Source organism: Nyctereutes procyonoides, unplaced genomic scaffold, assembly GCF_905146905.1.
Source record: "Nyctereutes procyonoides isolate TBG_1078 unplaced genomic scaffold, NYPRO_anot_genome, whole genome shotgun sequence".
Classification (NCBI taxonomy): domain Eukaryota; kingdom Metazoa; phylum Chordata; class Mammalia; order Carnivora; family Canidae; genus Nyctereutes; species Nyctereutes procyonoides.
Genome location: NW_026575043.1, coordinates 35,798,803 through 35,823,132, shown reverse-complemented (window position 1 = coordinate 35,823,132; position 24,330 = coordinate 35,798,803). Strand labels below are relative to the sequence as shown.

Here is a 24,330-nt window from a genome sequence, read left to right as displayed (position 1 = left end):
TCTCTGTCCAGTTCCATTTCCGAGTTCTTGGCCCTCTCCTCTGTTAGACCCTGCAAGAGACTTGCTGGGCATGTGAGACATCTTCTGTAAGGTGCCACCTGGAGGCTTTTTAGGCACAGGGCTGTAGAGTGTGAGATTGTGTATAAAAGTTCCCTAGTTTTATCCTTAAAAATTGGCTTTTTAGGACACCTAGGTGGCTCAGTGGTTGATTATCTGCCTTTGGCTCATGTCATGATCCTGGGGGCCTGGGATTGGGTCCCACATTGGCCTCCCCTCAGGAGGTCTGCTTCTCCCTCTGCCTGTATGTCTCTCTCTCTCTCTCTCTCTGTGTCTCTCATGAATAAATCAATAAAATCTAAAAATGTCTCTTTAAGAACTAATGGGTGCCCATGATGTTTCTACTTGATTTTCCCCCCACTTTTTTTTTTATTAAAACATTCTAATCTTTGATCTTTGGCTGTAGTTCCTTGAGCCACTTGTTTGAGAATTGGGTTTGATCACACAGGAGCCAAGGGGGCTTTTCCTTTTGTTCAGCAGCTCCCTTTGACCCCCTATTCCGGAGGGCCTCTTCTAGTTTCTTCTGGGCTTCCTCCCTTTGATGTACCCAGCTGGCTGCCCTGGGACCTGCTCAGGCTTTGGTGGAATGTATCCTGTTTGTATCTCACCTGCCGCTCTGAATTTCCTCTTCTCTTATGGGCTTGCCTGATTGGAACTCCTCCTCTACATGGAAGTATCAGCTAGAAACTAGGCTGATTAAAAACTGTCACCAGGGGGACGCCTGGGTGGCTCAGCAGTTGAGCGTCTGCCTTAGGCTTTAGGCGTGAGCCTGGAGTTCTGGGATCAGGATCGAGTCCCACATCCGGCTTCCTGCAGAGTCTGCTTCTCCCTCTGCCTATGTCTCTGCCTCTCTCTGTGTCTCTCATGAATAAATAAAATCTTAAAAAACTGTCACCAGGTTGTTGTTACTTTGGATGGTAGATACTGATTTTATGGCGGTTTCTAGGTTTTCTGTAGGTTCCTGGCTGGTCTGCAGAGTTCACTCCTCTAAAATGGGACATTGTACATAAGAAATGTGTGCAGTTGTGAATGACAGCTCTGAGGGTTCTTCACAGATGGACATACTTGTGTATGTAACCAACATTCAGAATGAGAAACACAGCCCCAGAAGGCCCTTGTGACTCTTTTGAGTCACCTCCTGTCCTTCCCTAACTCCTCCCTCACCCTTGGATTCTGACTGCCTTCCAACTTAAGAATGGAATCACACCACATAGTCTCTTTTGGGTCTGGCTTCTTTGGTCAAGAAAGACCAAGGTCTTTCTTGAGAGACTCATCTATGTGCATGTAAGTTAAACCATGTGATATTACCAACAGTCAACTGTTTTTCACCTATAAAAGGCACATATGTATGGTCTTGTGCAAATGGTCAGTCCTACTCATGGCTGGGTAACAGTCCCTATACCGTCAGCCTCCTCTGTCCTGTAGGTGTCGGGCTTCTGTGAACAGGGCTGCCGTGTACACATGCTTGCCTGGGTTTTGGTGAGCATGTGGGTAGATTCTTCTTGGTGTATACCTAGGAGTACATTTTCTGGACCACAGGGTTTGCATGTTTTCATTCTTGGTCTTTTTTTTTTTTTTTTTTTTTAAGGTTTTGTTTATTCGAGAGAGGATGAGATAGTGAGAAAGCACAAGCAGGAGGGAGGAGCAGGCTCCCTACTGAGCAGGGAACCCAATTCAGGGCTCGATCCCAGGGTCCTGGGATTGTGACCCAAGCTGAAGGTAAATGCTTAACCGGCTGAGCTACCCAGGTGCTCCTCATTCTTGGTTTTCTAAAATATTAACCTTCCTCTTTCCTCCTCAGGAAAAATACTCTTTTAGTCTTCACCCAGCTAATTAAAGCCCCATCATTACTATATGGCATCGTTTTATTTTTCTCTAATTCCCCTTTAAGGTGCCATCTCAGTGTTATCCTGGCCAGGAGGGTCTGTAGCGTCATGGGGCATTGCTTCCTTAATGCCAGCTTGCCTTGAGAGTTTTGACTAGACCACGGCGACCATGTGCGTGAAGGGTTGTCAACTGCCCTTTCTTGGGAAGGACTGCCCCACCTACATTGAGAGGTAGTTCTTCCTGCCCTTTAAAAAAAAAAAAAAAAAGATTTATTGGGACGCCAGGGTGGCTCAGTGGTTGAACATCTGTCTTCCCCTCGGGGTGTGATCCCGGAGTTCCGGGATCAAGTCCCACATTGGGATCCTTGCATGGAGCCTGCTTCTCCCTCTGCCTGTCTCTCTCTCTCTCTTTCTGTCCCATGAATAAATAAATAAAATCATAAAAAAATAAAAGATTTATTTAGGGGTGCCTGGGTGGCTCAGTCTGTTAAGCATCTGCCTCCAGCTCAGGTCTTGATCCCAGGATCCTGGGATTGGGCCCCATTTGAGGCTTCCTCTTCCTTGGGGAGTCTGCTCCTCCTCCCTCTGCCTCTGCCCACTCCTCCTCTCGTGCTCTTTCCTTCTCTCAATAAGTTAAAAAAAAAAAGTATATATTTATTTTTGAAGATTTTATTTATTTTTTGAAGATTTTATTTTTTTGACAGCATAAGCCAGGGAGAGTGGCAGGGAGAGGGAGAAGCAGACTCCCTGCTGAGCAGGGACCCGGATGCAGGGCTCAACCTCAAGACTCCAGGATCATGATCCGAGCTTAAGGCAAACCCTTAACTGACTGAGCCACCTGGGTGCCCTTATTCCTGTTTTTTGGTCAGGAAATATTTTTTTGTATGAGATGAGATGTTTTGCTTTAATTATTTCAGAGTCCTTAGCTTAAAAAATTGTTAGCTACTAGGATTGATTTTGAATTTGTGGAGTTGGGAGTTTCTTTCTAGGAGCGGTGGGTGGGCAGTTGCAGCTCTGTGACTCAGCTGTGACTGAATCTCTGCCTCTGGGACTTAGTTATCTCATCTAAAGGGTGTCCCCAGGGCAGGTGAGATGAGATGATTGTGATAGTGTCTTCCAGCATGGCTGCCCAGGCTTTCTGGGTGCCTTTTAGCTCCTCACCTGTGGAATTTCCACCTATTTACCACTGTGCCTTGCTGTTTGTCTCCTCCCTTAAGGTCTCTGCCTACCATGCAGGCCCAGCAGCTCCTGTCCTTGGCCACGTTCTGTCTCCTGTTCCAGGTCCACTGTTGGTTGTTGCTGTTATTTATTATGTTGTTTTTAAAAAAGATTTTTAGGGAACCCTGGGTGGCGCAGCGGTTTAGCGCCTGCCTTTGGCCCAGGGTGCGATCCTGGAGACCCGGGATCGAATCCCACATCAGGCTCCCGGTGCATGGAGCCTGCTTCTCCCTCTGCCTATGTCTCTGCCTCTCTCTCTCTCTGTGACTATCATAAATAAATAAAAATTTTTTAAAAAAAGGTTTTTAAATTTTATTTATTTTTAAAGATTTTATTAATTCATGAGAGCCACACAGAGGCAAAGACATAGGCAGAGGGAGAAGCAGCCTCCCTGCAGGGAGCCTGATACAAGACTTGCTCCCCGGACCCTGCGATCACAACCTGAACCAAAGGCAGACACTCAACCACTGAGTCACCCAGGTGCCCCGTTTTTTAAAAATATTTTATTTGAGAGAGCGCGAACATGTGCACGAGTGGAGAGAGGGGCAAAGAAGAGGGAGAAGAGGCAGCAGACTCCCTGCTCAGTGAGATCATGACCTGGGCCCAAGTCTGATGCTCAACCAACTGAGCCACCCAGGCACTCTCCAGGTCCACTTGTTTTATTAATTACTCTCTAGGCTTGTTTGCCTGAGAAATAACGTCTTCCCTTTGGGAGCTCTCTCCTTCCTATTTATTATTTATTTATTTATTTATTTATTTATTTATTTATTTATTTATTTCTCTCCTTCCTCTTAATACCCAGAGGTTGAGCATTTACTACTTGTAGAACATTGGGCTTTCTGGGCAGTAGAAAGCTTATGACCCACCTTAGTGCTTCCCAGACTTGAATGTGCATGCGAGTTCTGAAGGATTAAAATTCAAGTTCTGGTTTTGAGGTCTGGAGTCAGGCCTGAGCAGCTACATTTCTTGTGAGACCCTGAGTAGTGCTGCTATAGCTGCAGCTGCTGATCCATGGACCATGCCCCATGATGAGCAGAACCTGTGGGAACTGGCTCTAGAGCTACAGGAACTAGTGCCTTGGGGCCTCGGTGCCTCCTGATTAAAGTAGCTCCTGGGTTTTCATTTGTTCCTTACCTGATGGGGATGGCAGATGTCCCCTGCTGTGCTCTCCTTTGGGCCTACCCTCCTATGGGTGCTCCCTGCCTCCAGGCTCCGACTCTGTTGCTGCCAGAGAGCCTTTCACCAATAGCTCAGGCCCTTCCTGAGGGGAGTGCAATGTGGTGGAGAGAGCCTGGTGGTGAGCATAGTTTTTGTAATAATCATAATCTTAAATTGCTAATCCCCTTCTTTGGTGCTCATCTGCCTCTACCCAGTGGCACTTATGGCTTGGCCTGGTGGGATACACTTGCCAGATCTTACTCTCTGGTGGGACCCTGCCCTGTGCCTTTCCTGGTGCCAGGTAGCCAGTTGTGTCAGAGCCAGGAGGGGACATCTAGTTGTAGGCCCCAAGGCCTCTTGACTTCGCTTCTGGTTGGCTCCAAAGCCAGGAGAGATGGGACGGTTGTAGGCCTGAGAGAGGGAGAAGACCCATGGCTGCCCTGGAGAAGCGAGGTTTGTAAGCCATGGGTCCTGACCGGTTGGAGCTTCCTGCCAGGGCTTTCCTCAGAGCAGCACTTTCTAGCCTTTCCTCACAGTGTTGAGTTCTCAGGAACTGGCCCACTTCTCAGATGGAGGTGCACAGAGATGCAGGTGGTCAGGGCCCACACAGGACTTGGCCTCTCATGGGCAGCATGGGGTCTTCGGTGGGGCCTGAAGGGATTTCAGGACAGACTCGAAGTCTGGCTAGGCTAGATGCCATTTCCTGTACTGTTCAGAGTGAGCTAGTGGGTAGGCAAGAGGGGCATGAGGGGCAGAGAAGGATGTGGACACAGGGTCCCTGATGATCATATCACCAAAGCACTGAGTGGAACCCAAATGTTTATTTCGTAGAAGCCGCGTCGGAGGGAGGGCTGGGCTCCTGGCATTCGCAGAGCCTGTTGCTTTCCAGGAGGATGGTCTGGGAGAAGAGCCAGGAGCTGCTGGCCAGCATCCAGGTCTGGGCTGGATTACACGGCTGGGCTTGCCCAGAGCACTGAGTCCCACCCACCACCAGCCCATGCCTGGAGGGACAGGCCAGAGAGGTCATGGAGGCCAGGGGTGTTCTCAGAAGAGCAGCGGGCACAACCTAGGTACCCAGAGCAGACTGCATGCTGGGGGGATGGGGGGTGGATACCTTGTTACTCGTAGCCAGAAGTTTCTCTCTGGCCTCAAGGTGTTGAAGGAGCTGGGCTGATCTTATATACTGCAATCAAGAGAATGCAGCCCAGGTGAGGCTCTGCTGTGACAGGCAGGTGGCTGGTGGGTGGGCAGGAGGAGATGAGGGCAGAGGTGGAGACCAAGACCCTTCTGGCTCTGCATGGAAGGCGGTGCTCCTGTAAGTCACGTCCCTGCCCAACAATGGGATGTGTGTGGTATCTTTCCGTTGGAGTGGGGAGAGCGTGATTTCAGCTCTGGATCAGGCTTTTGAGTCCTCATTCTGCCACCTGCTTACTCTTGTGACCTTGTGCAAGTTCCTTAACCCCCAGAACCTTGCTGTCTCATCTGTCCCTGGATGTGGAGAGAATACCCCACTCTTCCCCAGGAGGCAGACTGAGGTGCTGCCTGGGTGGATGGGTGAAGGGGAGAAAGGCTCCCAGTGAAGGGATGGGTAAGACTTCATGGAGCAATACAGAGAAGAGGGATCTAGAGGCTGGATTTCTCACCTGGATGGCTCAGTCAGTAGAGCGTCTGATTCTTGATTTTTGGCTCAGGGTTGTGAGATTGAGCCCCATCTTGGGCTCTGATGGGGCTTGTGGGCTCAGCGGGGAGTCTGCTTGAGATTCTCTCTTTCTCCCTCTGCCCCTCTCGCCAGTCCCTCTCTCTCTCTCTCCAAAAAAAGAGGGTAGAGGGATATAGAGAAGGATTCCAGGCCATCGGAATAGGAGAACACAGTCCTGGGCTTCTGACCATACAGGGCTGGTTGTTGGCTTGGAGGCTGGGTCTTGGGCTCTTCTGGATCCTAGGCTGTTTGTACCTTCCACATTGTTTCCACCATGCCCTCAAACTGTTCTCTTTCAGCCTGGGTGGGGCCAGGCCTCAAGGAAGAGGCACCTGTTAGGGCCATACCTGGAGTACCAGGTGACCAATGCAGGTCAGCTGTGACTAAGGCCGATGCTGACCTCAGATTCAGGCTTGAGGACAGTAGCCAGCATATTTAGGACCCTTTCTGACACAGATGAGCTAAACCCCTGTGGGTGTGGAAGCTGCTTTGTGGCTGGCTGTACTTTGTCCAGCACTGCCTCTCTGCTTGGTACACTTTGTGTCTCCCACCTGGCAGTGGAGCCCTGGGTGGGCGATGGGTGGTTAGAAGATTCCCGTGTCACTGTTACTTCTGTCTGGGTGTTCCTTGCCAGGAGGTGATTAGGGAGGAAAGACAGTCTCCTGTTGGGTGTTTTGGGGTGGGCTGATTGGAGCTCCTCTTGTCTCCCAGCATAGCTCCAAGACTGCTGTGGGAAGTCCTGTTCAAGGAAGTGAGGTGGGGGGCACCAGAGAGGGGTGGTGGTGACAAAGTTTCTAAGAGTCCTGGGCCAAGAGGCCAGCCCAAGGAAGGGAGGCAAGTGGGCCTCTTTTCCTGTCTGTCATCTTTTTTTTTTTTTTTAAGATTTTATTTATTTATTCATGAGAGAGACCGAGAAAGAGAGGCAGAGATATAGGTAGAGGGAGAAACAGGCTCCATGCAGGGAGCCTGTCGTAGGACTCAATCCCAGGACTCCAGGGTCACGCCCTGGGGTGAAGATAGTACTAAACCACTGAGCCACCGGGGCTGCCCTATCACCTTTCTCTTTAGGGCCCACCCTCCTGTTTGGGAGGAAGGTGGAGAAGTTTTCTGAAATTGGGAGGCCTTGCAGTCAGGATGCCCACAGTTGCCTCTGGTGGGGGGAGGGGTTGTTCCTCCCTGCAGGAAGTCAGGCCTTGGGTGGAAGGGACATCTTTCTGGAGCATATTACTCATGAGGGTTAGGATTGCCAGCTGTGAAATCGCTGGATTTGGCCCTTACTCATGGGGCTAGGGATGTACTCTGCTGTCTCCAGGAGGGATGCAGGGCCTGCTGCCAGGCCCAGGGAGGTGAAGCTCCCAGCCTGATATCCAGAGGCTACCGCTGGAGGTTGAATGACCAGAGCAGTTACTATTTTTTTTTCTTGATTTTTAAGTAATCTCTATATCCAGTGTGGGGCTTGAACTCATGACTCTGAGATCTAGAGTCGCCTGCTCTTCTGACTGAGCCAGCCAGGCACCCTGACCAGAGCAGTTCTGAATGCTCAGGCCTCCTGGAGCCCAGGTTCTGGACATGGTGGGTATCCAGGCTGAGTTGGCACAGTTCCCATCAGATAGATGATTAGAATTGTTCTCCTGGGCTCTCTGTTTAAGCCAAGATAACTTTTCTGTTGTTTTATTTTTCAAAAAAATTTTATTCATTTATTTATTTATTATAAAGGACGGAGAGAGAGCATGTGTGCATGCAAGCCCGCTGAGGGATGAGCAGAGGAAGGAGAAAGAGAATCCCAAGCAAAGTCCTGCCAAGTGCGGAGCCTGACGTGTGGCTCCATCTCATGATCCTATGATCCTGAGATCATGACCTGAGCTAAAATCAAGAGTCACCCCCCCCCCAAAAAAAAAAAAGAGTCAGACACCCAGCAGACTGAGCCACCCAGGCTCCCTAAAGATCACTTTTATTTTAAAACATCTCATGGCTTTTGAAAGGTTGGGCCAGAGCATGTTCTGCTTTTTGTAAGGGTGCTAGGAAAAGAAGCCTGGGAAGTGGCCTCATTCTTGCCTCTCCATGAGCCCTTTAGGCCGTGTAGACTGCCTTGGATCATGGGCAAGTGAGGTCCCTAATGGGGTGCTGTTCCATGGATCAGGAGGGCATGGGGCCCTGTTTCCACCATCCTCACTGGCCTTTTGTCTGGTGTGTGTTTGCGGGGTAGGGTGAGGGAATCTCAGGAGTATCCTTGGCCTTAGGCTTTGACTACCTACTGAAGACCACAAGGGCTGCTGAGCCAGGTTGGAATCAGGAGGGACACGGATTTGTCTGTGCCTTGACTACTATGCCCTGATGAGCTGCTTCCTATAGGTGCCCGGGATGAGTGAATGTTAGCTGGTAGTGAGCTGCTGAGAACGGCATGTCCTCTGGAAACTTCTATTCTTTGGAATAGAAGTTGGAATTTTTGTTTTCAATATGAGATAAAAATTTGTATGCAACATGGTACCCAAATATCAGGTGACCCCTTGAGTTTTGACCAGTGAGCACATCTACCTTAACCCAAACACCTACCAAAATGAAGAGCCCTCCTTAGCCCAGAAAGCTCCTCATGCTCCTCACCCTCCGCAGGCTCTTCTGATTTTGTTTCTACCATGGACTAGTTTTGCTTTTTCTAAAACTTAATTTATTTTTATTTTTTTGAGCTTTTAAAGATTTTTTTAAACATTTATTCATAAGAGACAGAAAGAGAGGGGCAGAGACATAGGCAGAGGGAGAAGCAGGCCTCCCACAGGGAGCCCGATGTGGGACTCGATCTCTGGGACCAGGAACACGCCCTGAGCCAAAGGCAGACTCGCTCAACCACTGAGCCACCCAGGAGTCCCTCTAGAACTTAGAACTTAATTTAAATGGAATTGTGCATCTGTACTCTTTTGTGTAAGGTTTTCTTCACTTGACATCATGATTTTGAGATTTATCATGTTTGTGCATCAGTACTGCCTTTTTTTTTTTCCTTTTAGGATTTTATTTTATTTTTTTAAATAAAAATCCATTCTCCCCCAGCTTTATTTTTTTTTAAGATTTTATTATTTGAGAGAGAGAAAGCACAAGCCGAGGGGAATGAGCCTGATGTGGGGCTCGATCCCAGGACCCCGGGATCATGACCTGAGATGAAGGCAGCCGCTTAACTGACTGAGTCAGCCAGGTACCCCAAGGATTTTTAAAGTAATATATATTTATTTTATATTTTGAATATTAAATGAACATACAGAATTTATAGTTTTCCTATACTTCCACCTGCCACCCCCAGAGATAATCTCTTTTATTGATTGGTGATCATGCCCCCAAGATGTGTCTTTCCATAGAATGGTGTTGGCTGGCCAGGAATTTCATGTCTGTAGCTGAAGACGGTAGATAGGAAGGAGCAGCAGATGAGTGCAGGGAGCTCAGCCAGCTCTCTTGGCTCAGCTCTGTGGGCCTGGCTTTCCTGTGGGTGGGTGTGTTATTTTTATTTATTATTTATTTATTTTTAAAAGATTATTATTTATCTGAGAGAGAGAGCGTACTCAACAGAGAGCATGAGTGGGGGAGAGAGGGAGAAGCAGGCTCCTCACCAAGCAGGCAGCCTGACATGGGGCTCAATCCGAGGACTCTGGGGTCATGACCTGAGCCAAAGGTACATGCTTAACTGACTGAGCTACCCGGGCGCCCTGGATGTGTATTTTATTTTTTATTTTTAAAGATTTTACTTGTTTACTCATGAGAGACACACACAGGCAGAGACATAGGCAGAGGGAGAAGCACCATCACCACCACCCCACCCCTTCCCCCCACCACAAGGAACCCAGCATGGGACTCTATCCTAGGACCCCGGGATCGCACCCTGAACCAAAGGCAGATGCTCAACCACCAGGTGCCCTGGGTGTATATTTTAAAAATCTGGGGTGTCCTCACCCTCAGTGTTTACGTGGGGGCACCTCTGGCTTTTCTGTGGCAGGGACTTGGAAGGGGAGGAAAGGACCTGAGAATTCAGCAGAGATCTGTGTAGTTCTCTGCGTAATAGCCCAGCTGGGTAGGTGGGGGTGGACCATTTTGTAAACAAGGACCTGGGAAGGGAACCCAGGTGTTACATAGCCAGGTCTCTCTGTTCATTCTCCCCCAGCTTCTGTGTTCACAAGAATTGGCCTTCCCCAGGGACTGTGTTTCCTTCTGCCCTTCCCCAGGGCCAGCCTAGCCAGGGTCTCATCCCCTGCTCCCCTAAGATGGTTAGGTCTTGGCTTCAGAGGAGTATCTGATTATCCCACTGCCCCAGATCTTGGTCTTCCCAGAGCCAGTGCTCCAGCAGGCAACGGTTCTGAGCTGAGTGTGGATCCTTGGGGCCATAGGCATGCTGCCTGGGCCTGCTGCCAGGGGGCTCCTCAGTGCCAGGGACTGGTGCCAGGCAGTATCTTCATCCCAGCCTATGGGCTCCTGCCAGGGCTGGGCACCAGCCCCTGTCCCCAGTGGGGTACTGCACTGCCAGCTTACTGCACCAGCCCACACACCCATGTTTCTAGGTACCTGGCACCCCGCCTCCCCTGGGGCTGTGGCCTCTCCAGTGTAGGTGCCAGCTGCTTCTATACCCAGTGTTGAGCTGTAGGGCAGAGGCCTCTGCTGTGACTATTTTGCTGGGAAGAAAGAGCAGTGCTTTTGCAGGGGTCCTAGCCCTGAAGCAGTGGGCACCCTCTCACCTGTGTTGAGGTTGCATTGGCACTTACAGCTCCCATGGTGGCCCTCGCTTGCCCCAACTTGGGGTGGAAGGCAGGTAGGGAGGGTGGCATCGTACTGGCTGTGAACTCTCAGAGGGCAGCTCTACCGTGGTCCCACTCAGTGGAGGACACAGTGAAGGCTACTCAGCCCTGCCCTGTGGAGTCCTTGTAGGGAGGTTGGGCCTGAGAAGTCCTGTGTGACTCAACCTGGGAGACCTCGGTCAGTCACTGTGCCTTTCCATGGCTGGTGACGTGGCTGGCAGGGCTGGAGCAGTGGGTACCCATGGAAGCCCCACTCCTCGTATGTGGTTCAGTAGTTGTTGGCCGGCTCTCTGACAAGGGCAAGTAATCCCAAGTGCAGGGTCTGGTAAGTGCTAAATTAGAAGCCACTGTGCGGACACCGTGCCCCAGCAGGGCTTAGGGTGCCCTGAGATCCGGTGGGGAGCAGGCAGGTGGCACAGGGCTCTGTGGGGGGCATCTGGTTGGCTCGAACACATCGATCTGGCTCTCTGTCCATTTTTTCAGGGCTGCTCTCACCAGTGCTGAGGTGGTCTTTGCCCCCTTCCTAAGGCTGAGCTCTACTCTGTCCTGCTGGCCACTTCTGGCCTGAACTCTACACAAGCAAGGGGCCCAGGCCGCGCCGCCTTCATTAAATGTAGAAATAGACACTCTTAGGCCTCTCTGGACCAACAGAGCTGGTTCTGCTGCCCTCTGGGCCATGGGTGGGATCCTGGACCAACCCGCCCCCCTTCCCCCCATACGCCCCAGGCCACCCCATGAGAGGAGAGCTGTGCAAGGGGCCAGAGAGACAGCTGGCAGACTGGAGCTGAGGCCTCTCAGCCACCCCGCACCCCGGGTCTGGTCACATTCCTGAGGGACCTGCTGAGCCTCCCTGGCCCTGGGGGTGGGGGAAGGGCAGGCAGGGATGGGCTCCAGGCTGCTGCAGGCCTCCGCCCCCACCCTTGGCTCCATTCCAAGGGAGCCTAGGCTTGCTGAGTGGGGTGCAAAAAGCCAGAACCTCAGGATCCCCTTCCCTGGGGACCTGTATCTTGGGGAGGGGTGGGCAGAGGGGAAACCCTTTGCATCTGGCAGCAGCTGCCAGCTGCTTTGGCGGGCTGGTATTGAAAGGCCAGGCCCGAAGAAACTCCTGCGAAGAAACTCCTGCGAGGGGAGGCCATGTGGTCAGGCTGGGCTGGGCAGGAGGGGGCTGGGCCCTCTGGGCAGGGAGGGGGGCAGTGGGAGCAGATCTGGAAGGGAAGGAGGCAGGAGAGCCAGAAGCGGTTGAGACTGGTTCTTATAAATAGCCCATTGCACTAGTGCCTCCAATTTTGACCTTTTGTTATGTAAATGTGGCCAGCCTGAGAAGGGCCTTGCCCAGGCCTCCTGCCACCATGCCTGCCCGCCAGGAATTAATGTGCCTGCCACCAGCTCCCCACAGGCCTCGGTGGCCCTTAGAGTACCCTAAATCCTAAATCTCCTGGATGGGAGGAGAGTGCAGCCCTGCTAATAAGTTCTCTAGACCTGTGACTTGCCCTACCATTGAGCCTGACTGCTGTGGACTGCGGCTGCTGTCCCCTGCCTGGCTGTCCCTAGCATCCCAGCCAGAGAGATCCCAGGCCTTCCTGGGAGTGAGGGCTCCAGGGCCACCAGGTGCCTTCCCCTTCACTGTCCTTCCTTCCCTCCCTTGCTGATGTCAATCCAGGTGACCCTGTCCATCTTCTGCTTCCCAGGTGACCAGGCATTGATGCACCCCCAGGGAGGCCACGCGCTCAAGGAGGCCACCCCCGCTGGCTGCTGCTCACATGGTTTCTGGGCCCCTGGCACTCCGGTAGGCTGGGGAAGGGGAATTGGCAGGATGGAGGGAGGGGGAAGTATGGGGGAGGGTGGCCCACAAAGACCTGCAGTTCTCAGTCTGGTCCTTTGTGTGCACACACTGTTGGGTAGCATGGAGGGGAGGCTGGGGCCCTGCTGCCCTCTTCCTGCAGAGGAGCGGCTGCTGTGGCTCACAGGCTCTTATAAGTCAGGGCCTCCTTCCCTTGCTTGGCCTGTCCCCTTGCCAGGCTAGGAGCATCAAGCACCCTGGGTGCTGGTGGGGCTGACACTGCATTTCCTGGGACTGGGTGGAAACTGTGCCTTGGACTCTTTGTCTTTGCTTGGCTGGTTGAGGGGCAGAGAGTGGCAGAGGATAGGTTCCCTCAGGACCTGGGCTCTTACCTCTGAGCCCCACAGCTGAGCAGTCTTGTAAGGTTGGGCTGGCTGAGCGGGTGTTTGTGGCCTCCTGTTAGGCCCTGAGTGCTAGCGTGTGGCTATCTACCCATGTGTGTTCACAGTGAGTTCCTAAGGCCACTTTGGCATGTGTGTGGTTATTAGGGTTTTCCTCTGTTTTTGCAAATGAGGGCAGGCGTGGGGCAATGGGGTGTGAGAAGTGTTTATGTTACAGGAAGGCAGTGATCTCTTCCCGAAGAGGCAGGACTTGGCTGGGTCCACTGGTAGAGGCAAAGGGGTCCCAGGTTGAGCGAGGCTCAGAGCAGTCAGTTACTTTCAGAGATTGAGCCCTGAGCCAAAGGACATGAAAGCACCCTTGTCAGCTGCATGGCACACAGTTGCCTGTGGGAGGGTGCATGTTCCCTGAGGGGCTGGAGGGAGCAATGAGCTACACCTTGTGCCTCAGATCCTGCTGCTCATTTGGGTGGATGCATGGTCAGAGCACCCCACTCTCAGAGACCCATGTGCATACTATTACAAAGCCCACCTGCAAGGTTCCCGTGGAGGGCAGAGGCCTTTGTGTGTTTATTAATGACATCAGTTAATGTCTGCGCCAGTCTGACAAGGCCAGCTGGCTGCCTTTCCCAGGGCCATGGTAGTGCCAGGGGCTTGGCCAGGCCCCCTTTTCTGCTCAGCACCTTGAGACCCAGGCTGGGGTACTCAGGGCCCTCTTGGGGGGTGAGGCCCTCATGGAATGGGAGCAGGCACTGGCAAGGGACTATGGCTGGAATACTAAAGGTAGGTCTGTGATGTTGACAAATCCGAAAGCTTGGGAAACCACTGGAGTTTGAAAGACACCCAGGGCAGAGCAGAGCTCACAAATGGCGGCTGCATATTTGATTTGGCCCACATGGTATTTAAGGCAAAAGAACCTTTATTTGACATTGAGAGATTAAGCTGAAAAATCTCAATTTCTAGCTTGTCCTAAAAGCTGGGAGGTTGCATGCCCATGTGGAAAGTGAGCACACCTGGGAGCTTCTGCTCACCTCAGACCCTGCTTCTACCCAGTGCTTCACAGTCCCCTGGTGGTCATTTTTGAGTCCCCTGTGGGTTTGTGGCTGACTTCTTTAGTGTGGAGACAGTGCCCTGGGCTGTGGAGCCAAATTCACATCTCATTTTTTCTGCTTGGCACCACGTAACCATTGTCCTCTGCTTCTGTTTTCTCATCCATCCCCATGGGGCTGGTGCCACTGTCCCCTTTTGGGCAACATGAGCCCCCATGGGTGGGTAGTATGAGTTCCCTCCCTGGGTACTATGCCTGATGAGGCCCTCTAAGCACCACCACAGCCCTACCCTGTCCTGGAGCCCTTCATGAGGCTTCCAGGTGGCTAATGCCCATGCACCTGTTCTTGCCCGCAGGTGGTACGCGTGGGCGGGGCGCGGGGAGATGGGGCCCGACATGGAGCTGCCCAGCCACTCCAAGCAGCTCCTGCTGCAGCTGAACCAGCAGAGGACGAAGGGTTTCCTGTGTGATGTCATTATCATGGTGGAGAACTCCATCTTCCGTGCGCACAAGAACGTCCTGGCTGCCAGCAGCATCTACTTCAAGTCCCTGGTCCTGCACGACAACCTCATCAACCTGGACACAGACATGGTCAGCTCCACAGTGTTCCAGCAGATCCTGGACTTCATCTACACGGGAAAACTGCTTCCCAGTGACCAGCCGGCCGAGCCCAACTTCAGCACTCTCCTCACTGCCGCCAGCTACCTCCAGCTGCCCGAATTGGCAGCCCTTTGCCGCCGTAAACTCAAGCGAGCCGGCAAGCCCTTCGGCTCTAGTCGGGTGGGTGCCACTGGCATGGGGAGGCCCCCCCGCAGCCAGCGGCTATCCACAGCCTCCGTCATTCAGGCGCGGTATCCAGGGCTTGTGGACGGACGCAAAGGGGCCCATACCCCGCAGGAGCTCCCCCAGGCCAAAGGCTCAGATGACGAGCTTTTCCTCGGGGGCTCCAGCCAGGAGGGTGTGCATGGCCTTGGCCGGGCCATCTGTCCAGCCAGCGGGGAGGCCGGCCTGGGCAGCTGCAGCACCAATGGGAGCAGTGGGGGCTGTGAGCAGGAGCTAGGTCTGGACCTGTCCAAGAAGAGTCCTCCCCTGCCTCCTGCCACCCCCGGTCCCCCCCTGACCCCCGACGACCCGGCCCAGTTGAGTGACAGTCAGCATGGCTCGCCCCTTTCAGCCTCCGCTCCTCCTGTTGCCAACAGTGCCTCTTATGCTGAGCTGGGGGGCACCCCCAATGAGCCCATGGATCTGGAGGGGGCTGAGGACAACCACCTGAGCCTGTTGGAGGGGCCTGGTGGGCAGCCCCGGAAGAGCCTGCGGCACTCAGCCCGCAAGAAGGAGTGGAGCAAGAAGGAGCCCATGGTGGGGTCTCCCTTTGAGCGGAGGGAAGCGGGGCCCAAGGGCCCTTGCCCAGGGGATGAGGGTGAGGGGCTAGGGGACAGGGTTCCCAATGGTATTCTGGCCAGCAATGTTGGTGGGGGTGGCCCCAGCGGGCCCTATGCGGAGCCCGCATATCCCTGCAAGGAGGAGGAGGAGAATGGCAAGGATGGGAGCGAGGACAGTGGGCAGAGTGGGAGTGAGGGGGGCAGCGGCCACGCCGGCACCCACTATGTGTACCGACAGGAAGGCTACGAGACCATGTCCTATGGGGACAACCTGTACGTGTGCATCCCCTGCGCCAAAGGCTTCCCCAGCTCAGAGCAGCTCAACGCCCACGTGGAGACACACACGGAGGAGGAGCTGTTCATTAAGGAGGAGGGAGCCTACGAGACGGGCAGTGGGGGTGCTGAGGAGGAGGCCGAGGACCTGTCGGCGCCCAGTGCAGCCTACGCGGCCGAGCCCCGACCCTTCAAGTGCTCGGTCTGTGAGAAGACCTACAAGGACCCTGCCACGTTGCGGCAGCACGAGAAGACGCACTGGCTGACCCGGCCCTTCCCCTGCAACATCTGCGGCAAAATGTTCACGCAGCGCGGCACCATGACGCGCCACATGAGGAGCCACCTGGGCCTGAAGCCCTTCGCCTGCGACGAGTGTGGCATGCGCTTCACCCGCCAGTACCGCCTCACCGAGCACATGCGTGTGCACTCGGGCGAGAAGCCCTACGAGTGCCAGCTCTGCGGGGGCAAGTTCACCCAGCAGCGCAACCTCATCAGCCACTTGCGCATGCACACCTCCCCCTCCTAGAAGCCAAAGACCCTTCTCCCAGGTCCGAGGGTGCCCTCTGCAGACTCACCCTCGGGAGCCAACGGAAGGAAGGAAGAAAGAAGCACGGAGGCCCGGCGGGAGGGGCCAGGACCCCCAGGCCCTGTGGGGGTGGCTCCTGGTGGCACCTCCAGCCAGCCCCCCCCCCACACACACACTCAGAGCTTTAATGGACAGTCTGTACCAAGGGAAGTGAGAGGAGGGAAGCCAACGGGCCCGAGCTCCGAGTGCGCATTGCTGGTGTGCAGTCTACCTCCCAATTCCGCCTAGGCCCTGGCTCCCCGAGAGGGCCATTGCAGGGCCTGTGGGAGTGGGTCACAGGGGTCTCGCTGGAACCTTGGCCCCTTTCCTGCAGGCCGGGTCAGAGCAGGGGGCAGTGGGGGCCTCCCTCTGCTGGGGAGGGCAGGGCTGCCCCGCGGCCAGGGGTGGTGTCTGTGTGCGTGCACGAGTGCTTGTCTGTGTGCGGGCCACCCTGGCTCTTAGGGGAGCAGTGCTGGAGGGGAGGAGACAGCCCTCCTTCTTTGAGCCAGGGGTCACTGCTCACTGGCGCTGGGACAGTCAGGGGGGCCCCCACCGCCTACCTCTCCACAGCTAAAGAGCCCTCTGGGCCTGTGTTGCTGTTATTCCTACTGATCTGTTCTTTTTTCTTTTTGCATTTTGTTTTTTAAACCAAAACCAACAAGAGTTTATTTTCCTCCCGGCCCCTCGGGGCTGAGCCTGGGTCTGCAGACTGAATGTACAGGGGCAGCTGCCCCTCCCGCCCCTGCCCTGGCTGTGGGCTGAGGGGCGCCCACCCCTCCAGGCCCCAGAAGCCCTTCTTGGCCAAAGGCTTCCCTGGGCCCCGAGCCCTGCCTCGGCTGCCTCAGGAGAGAGAGTGATTTTCCTATAGTTTCTGAGGAATATTCTTTGTTTAGAGGTACTTCTTTTTTATTAAGAGAAAAACCAGTGTAACGTTTATGTGAATGTTTGAACTGGAAGGTCTGGGATTTGTGGGGGGAGGGGGGTGGCTGGACTCGATGCCAGAGCCGTTGGTACTCTTCTTTTTCATTTTCTGTGTGTGTATGTGTGCGTGAGTGTGTGTGCGTGTATGTGTGTGTGTGTGTGTGTGTGTGGTGTGCATAGTGCGTGTGGACAGATAGCGAGCTTTCCTTCCTTCCTTACCGATCAAGGTGGAGAGACTTCCGACCTTTTGCTACCTCTTTAATTCACAAGAACAGTACGTTGGTGACTGGCAGTTGAGGCCATGACACTTGTTTTCCTCCTGTTAGTGCGCACAGGAAGACGCACGTTTGAGTGAGCCAGGCTCTGCTTGGCCCCAGTGGCCGTCCTGGGACCTCCATCCCCAAGGCTCTCCCGAGAGGGGCTCCTGCGGCTGCAGAGCCACTTGCATGTGTCTTTTGCCCAGAGCATATCGCCAGCTGTGTCCACCCTGCGAGTGTAATGCGTATGTTGCTGAGCCTCAGGGAGCTCGTCCATGCCTCTGATCTGGGCCTGGGTGAGGAGGGTAGTGAGTGCTCCAGCCCCACGGGAGATCAGGATGGGGAGCCTCAATGCTGGAGCCAGCCCCTTGCGGCCCCCTGCCAGGGCCAGGATGAGGTGGAAGTGAGCCCCCCCACATCCTGTCCCTTGGGCCTGTAAGAGCTGGAGCTTGGGAGAGCAGCAGCCCCTGCCTGGCCAGTGCAGAGGCATGGGGAAGCACTGACCAAAGTGATGTCTACCCCCTGGGGGATGGTGTATGGGGGGTGCTGCCCTGTTTTGTCACCTTCTCAGGGCAGTCCTGGCCGCTGGGCTGCCACCAATTGGCTCAGCCCTGTCTGGAGTCCCTTCCCACCTTGCTCCTCACCTTGGGGTTTCTCTGCCAGCCTCAGGCAGCCCTCCATGGGCCAGGGGCCAGGCTCACAAGGCCAGACCAAGGTCGCTGTGGTTGGCCCCACTGTCCTTGGCCGACTGGAGCCAGAGTTGGGCCAGCGGCTTTATCTTAATTTTGCTTCATGCTTTTCTTTTTTTGTTGTTGTTGTTTTTTTTCTTTAAGTTCAGACCAAAAAATTCCAGAGTCATCTTCTCCCCTCACCCCTCCAGAGACCCTCCAGCTGAGAACAGCCCAAGTTCAGGGACCCAAATGGTGAAGGGCGTGTTTTGCAAGTGAGGGCTTCCAGCTGAGCCCATCTCTAGGCACCCCCAGCCCCAAGTTGGGTCTTACTCTTTCCGGGTGGGAACGGAGCACTGGACCCAGGGTCTCATGTTCCGAAAAGTCAGGTGAGGGGGCAGGGTCCTCTCCAGGCCTTTCTGCCCTCCCACCCCCACCCCACTCCGTCAGCACTTAAGCCACACGACACAAAGTCTGTAGCGCACGGGAGTTGTACGCACGCCTGGCCTGTGTGTGGCCTCTCGGGCCATGGGCGGCTACATCCACGAGGTGACCCGTGGAGTAGGTGATTGATTCATTTGCAGAACTTCAGGGACTGGGCGCCAAGGCCCCTCACTCAACGACGTTCGTGCGACATAGTATTGTACCCACCTGAGTATTGTATCGAGCCTTTTCTGTATTTTAACAAGAAAGCAAAACACTAGTTTCCTATTTAAAATTTTAAGGGTTTGTGGGGAGGGGTGGGACTATTGAACACAACACTTGGTTTTGTTTTCTTTTTCCTTTGATTTCATGTGGAGTGTGTGCTTGCGAGTGTGTGCGTGGAAATATGTTAAGAGCCTCACAAGGAAATTAGGCCGTTGGAGGCCAAGGGCGGCTTACAGTTCTCTGCTTTAGTCACTTAATTCCTGAATGTTTCGGAGAAACAGGAAACAGAAATAGCAGATGTCATGTAGGAAAGAGAGGATAAACAAAAAAAAAAAAAAAAGAAAAAAAAAAAGCTCATACCCAAATTCACAAAACCTATTTTTTAAACCAAAGCACATTTTGAATGAGTATGGAACCTCAATGGGCTCAGAAAAAAAAAGATACTAATATATTTATCTCATTGTTTACATAAACTTTTACAGTTTCAGACCTCAGCAGCTGTAAGGCCAGTTCCAGTGAATCCCCACCTTCCGCTGGAGGCCCTTCTGAGTCGGCTCACGGGCAGAGGGGCCGTCGTGGGGCCGGGGCAGGCATGGAGGCCCCCTGGATTCACCTGAGCCCTCCTCCCCAGCCCCGGGTCTCTCAAAGCCCAGCTGGCACCAAAGAGCTTGGGCTGGTGCTGACTGGCTCCCAGGCCTCCTGGCCGGACCGTGAAGGTCCTGGCCAGCTGGCACAGCAGGGGATGGCCATCGGCTCTGGCCGCAGGACCCGAGTCTGGGCTAGGGCCCCGGGATGGAGGGCCCCCCACCTCCCACATTCTGCCCGCGACCCTTGGGGTGGGTTGATGTGAGGGTCCCTCTTAAGCCAAAAAGCCCCGGGACCTTTGCACAGCTCCGTTGACTCCAGTGGGTCCTCACCCCCACCCCCAGCAGTGAGGAGGTATTACTGGGCTGGTCCTTACCAACACAGACGGTGCAAACACTCTGAACAGTGTTGTTTTTGTATCAATATGTTTGTGCAGTGATGAATGTATTTATTTCTCAGACTTGGGGCGAGTGAGCGGCTGGCTCCACCACCGCTCGCTCCCACCAGACCGAGCCACCTCAAGGGCTCCTCCAGGATTGCAAAAAAGGTAAAAAAAGAAAAGACGAACCTTTAAGCAAATAAGAATCTCAGAGACTCGCAGCATAGCCATACACCTCAGCCTGTGAAATGAACAATCTGGACCCAGACGGACTTTTGGAACTTCACGCAGCGTGTGTGTATTCCCGTTCGTCACCACTTGGGGGCGCCGGGCTGTCCAGCTGTGCCCCATCCCCAACCCCGTCAGTATTCACTGGACTGGGCCGCGTGCAGGAGTGCGATCTGGGCTGGGCTGGCTGGGCAGGCCGACCCTACCGCCCTCCCTACAGCCGTCCTGAGTGGGGGGGAGGCCTGGGCAGCCAGGAGGGCAGGGTTCAGGGAAGAGGTGGCTGCATCCGTCCGCCCCCTCAGCTTGGGGGACGAAAGCACCAGGCCTCCGAAGAACAGACAAGGGATCTCAGCCCTGCTATACCCCTCAAAGGGACCAAAGCCCTTGCTCTTCCCCCAGAGTCACGTTGGGGCAGATGTTACTGAACCTGTGAATCTGATGCCAGGAGTGATAGGATGGAGAGGGACCTAACCAGAGCCTCAGTGTGACATTCCAGATCAGGGGGTAGATGTGCGCTATGGGAATTGAGGCTGCCCAGGACCCCCTTACTAGGACCCCTCCCCCCCCAGCTTCAGTCACCCACTTTAATTTTGCTACCAGGAACCCCTCCCCCTACCTCACCTTGCTATTTATTGCTGTAATTTATTGACCTCAGAAATGCTGCATAACAGACCTCACTTTGGGGCAGGGAGGATCCCCAGGGCTCCCCCCCTCCATTTGGCGGGGGCCCATGGGGCCAGGTGCTGAGGGGAGCCTCTCTGTATCCCACCCATCACTTGTTTTCCCCCTCCCCCCTTGGGGGACCCCAGGTTGGGCACCTGCCCATTCGCAAATACCTCGAGGGGGAGGGGGAGGGATGGGGTTGTAGCTGTTTTGTTTAATCAGAACTGGAAGAGGGATCACTGTCCTACTCTATTCCCTTCCCAGAAGGGGGGGCGGGACACCGTGATCGCACTCCTGTACTGGCCACCGCCGCTGTCAGTCATCACATCGAGCTCACTTCCTTTGAGAGTTTGGATAAATTCAGGTCAGAGCTGCAGGTACGCAGCCCTCAAGTGTCATAGAAAAGCAATTCACCGACGACTGATCTCTCCATTCAGAAGCGTGCAGTCTTAATGTACAGTGATGAGAAACTGTTATTTTATGATCTTTTCATTAAAAGCTTGATTGAAAACTGTCTTATGTGGGGCTTCTGTGTTTTGTGGTTCTCTCTTGCTAAATGGCACACGCTTTCCTGTGTCAAACACCTCTAAGACCTAGGAGAGTGGGAGCTGGGATGGCCATCTGCCCACTACCATCCTAAATCTGGGTTTCAGATGGGGCTGGGACCTCACTTGGCCAGGTGTGTGCATCCTGGGCTTGAGCACTGGTCCAGGGACCCAGCACCCTAGAGTTTGCATCCTCTCGGACAGTTTTGGCTTGAGTTAGCTAAGATGGTTTAGGAAGCAGTTGGTATGTTGATAGGGACAGGGACCTGTAGACTGGGTGAAGGGAAGTCTGGCGTATGCCCAGGACCACCTGTTGGAGCGGCAGAGTCAGGCTGGGGCAGAGCAAAGGCTCTCCTGCCTTCTACTTCTGCTTTCTGTTGGGATCAAGGGAGGAGGAAAGCAAGGATAATCTTAGTTTCCAGGGGCAGGGACAATGGTTTTAGTTCCTTGGGGGACTATCCCTCCCACCTACCAGAGAGGGAATCTCAGGAAGAGGGAAGATCTGGGAGGAGGAGCAAGGATGGGGCCAGGAGGGTGGCCAACCAGCTTAGACCCCTGACTGTGGGCTTCAGATGTCCAAGTGGCTCCAGTGCAGCAGCAGGTTAGCCTGGGACCCTAGGACTCCAGAACAATATTGGTATTGCTGCTCTAATCCATGGTAAGTTCTGTTGAGTTCTTTTATTTCTTAAAGTGTGTGTGTGTTATTTTTAAGTAATCTCTACACCCAATGGGAAGCTTGAACTTAACCAAGAGTCACATGGTCTACCTACTAAGCCAGCCAGGTACCACCTGCTCTTTTAAAAATACTTTTTTGGGTCTTTACCGAAGATGGTATCTAAGATGGTCGGTTGGGTCATTTCATGGAGTTTTCCTGCCTTTCTCGCATGGATACTGGAGGTGCTCCTGGTTTTCAAGCCTTCACACTCAGACTGAATTAAACCACCAGCTTACTTGGTTCTCCAGTTTGCAGATGGCAGATCATGGGACTTCTCAGCCCCCATAATCACGATTGAAAACTGAATTTCATGGTCTAAGAAAGATTCCTGAATGATTTCCTTATGCTAAATCCTATAGTACTTCACTACCTGGAAGGTCTGCAAAGAAACTATGTGCGTGAATGAAGTAGGAGAGTCTTTAGTTGGTGAAATATAATGGCCTATCACCTGTCCCCTGCAGTTTATGATTTCACCCCGTCCCTGTTGCCACACTCTAATGAAGAGCACCGAATAAGGCATCCATGGAGTATGAGCCATACATGGAAAAGCTCCATAGTCATTTTCCTCTGACTTGTTCACTGAGACAAACTTCTTTCATGGAGGAATTACTCCATTGACCACCTTGAAAGGCAGAAGAAGTTCCCCCTGAGTATTAATGGAACCAATCATTATTAATATTGGCCCTTTCCTTCTCTTCTTTTGCACCTTGTGTCAGGGTAAAAAGGCAATACAAAGCCAAACCAGACCACACAACATCATCTTTCCACCAAGCGGATGACCTTACATTTAGAAATGAGTCCATTTTGGGGTGGTAGCCAGTCGCTTTTTTACATACCTACATGTTTGATGGCTCAGGAATAGAACCAGTGTGCTGCCTGGCTCATTGCTACCATTGCTGCCAGTCGGTTGTTAGGATTTGGCATTGTTTTGCTGTGTACTTTCACAGGAATATGATACAAGGTCTTACATTCAAGTAAAAAAGGAATAAAAGTTAATGAACTGTTAAAAAAAATAAGAAAAAATACTTTTTTGGTTTTATCAAAGCCATAGCTGACTAGTTTAAATAATCGAAAGTTTCTTTAAAAGGCTTAAAAGAGGGGCACCCAGCACCTTCCCTTAAATTCCCCAAATAATTTAATCTAGGGGTTGGCAAATTTCTGTAAAGTCAGATAGTAACTATTCTAGGCTTTTAGAGGTCATACAGTCTCTATTGACTTTTCAACTCTGCTGTCAGTGCAAAAGCACCCACTAACAATGTAAGCAGGTGGGTGTGTCTATGTCTCCTTGAACTTTGTTTTATTTTTATTTTTTTAAAGATTTTATTTATTCATGAGAGACACACACAGAGAAAGGCACTGACACAGACAGAGGGAGAAGCAGGCTCCATGCAGAGAGCCTGATTTGGGACTTGGTCCCTGGTCTCCAGGATCATGCCCTGGGCTGAAGGCGGTGCTAAACTGCTGAGCCATCTGGGCTGCCCCCATGTGTTCTTTTCTTAGCTTACGTGCTTGTTTGAGTAGGGTATTTTGTCCGGTACCATTCTGAGAAAGAACATATGGGAGGTAGGTTTTTTGAAACTTTGAATGTTAAAAATTGCTTTTAAACTACACAGAATTGATACTTTGGCTGGGTATAGATTTGTAGATTGGTTATCATTTTCTTGCTGAATTTGGAAAGTGTTTCTTCATTGGTTTCTATAGTCCTTCCAATGTTATGATAAGTCCAGTTCCAAAAAAAAAAAGAAAGAAAGAAAGAAAAGTCCAGTTCCATTTGTATGTAACCTTCTCTGGGAGCTCTTAGTATTGTCTATTATCTCAGATGGTTTGTCCATTCATTGGGTTGAGCACTTGATGGATTGTTTTCATTCCAGAGACTTGTTACCTTCAGTACATTTACTGATTTTTTAAACGTGTTAGTAAGGGGGCGCCTGGGTGGCTTAGTCAGTTGGGTGGCTGCCTTCCATTCCAGGGTCTTGGGATTGAGCCTCTTATTGGGCTCTCTGCTCAGTGTGAGCCTGCTTCTTCCTCTCCTCCCCACTAGTGCTCTCACTATGTCTCTCTCTCAAGTAAATAAATGAAATCTTTAAATAAATAATTTTTGGAAAGGTTTTATGTATTTATTCGTGAGAGACACAGAGAGGCAGAGACATAGGCAGAGGGAGAAGCAGGTTCCCTGTAGGGAGCCCGATGTGGATTCGATCCCAGGATTACAAACTGAGCCGAAGACAGATGCTCAACCACTGAGCTACCGAGGTGCCCCATTTTGTTCTCTTCATATATTTAATCTCTAAGGAAAATTTAATTTTTTGACATTAATTTTTTCCTTTTGTTCCTTGTATATAGTTCCCTTTTGGATCTCCACTTTAGGTTAGTTGTTATCCTTTTAAAAAATAATTTCAGGGGATCCCTGGGTGGCGCAGCAGTTTGGCGCCTGCCTTTGGCCCAGGGTGCGATCCTGGAGCCCCGGGATCGAATCCCACATCGGGCTTCTGGTGCATGGAGCCTGCTTCTCCCTCTGCCTGTGTCTCTGCCTCTCTCTCTCTCTCTC

The 24,330-nt window shown here is 52.6% G+C and overlaps 1 protein-coding gene across 1 annotated transcript in view; it reads left to right on the top strand.

The window, feature by feature from the left end:
- HIC2 (HIC ZBTB transcriptional repressor 2) overlaps positions 1-21,166 on the top strand; it is a 33,151-nt gene extending 11,985 nt beyond the window's left edge. Inside the window, exons 2-3 of the mRNA XM_055323352.1 lie at positions 12,416-12,513; positions 14,310-21,166. Coding sequence (XP_055179327.1) covers positions 12,488-12,513; positions 14,310-16,134 — 1,851 coding nt within the window. The 5' untranslated portion in view covers positions 12,416-12,487 and the 3' untranslated portion in view covers positions 16,135-21,166. The remainder of the gene's footprint in view (positions 1-12,415; positions 12,514-14,309) is intronic.
- The last annotated feature ends 3,164 nt before the right edge of the window (positions 21,167-24,330 follow it).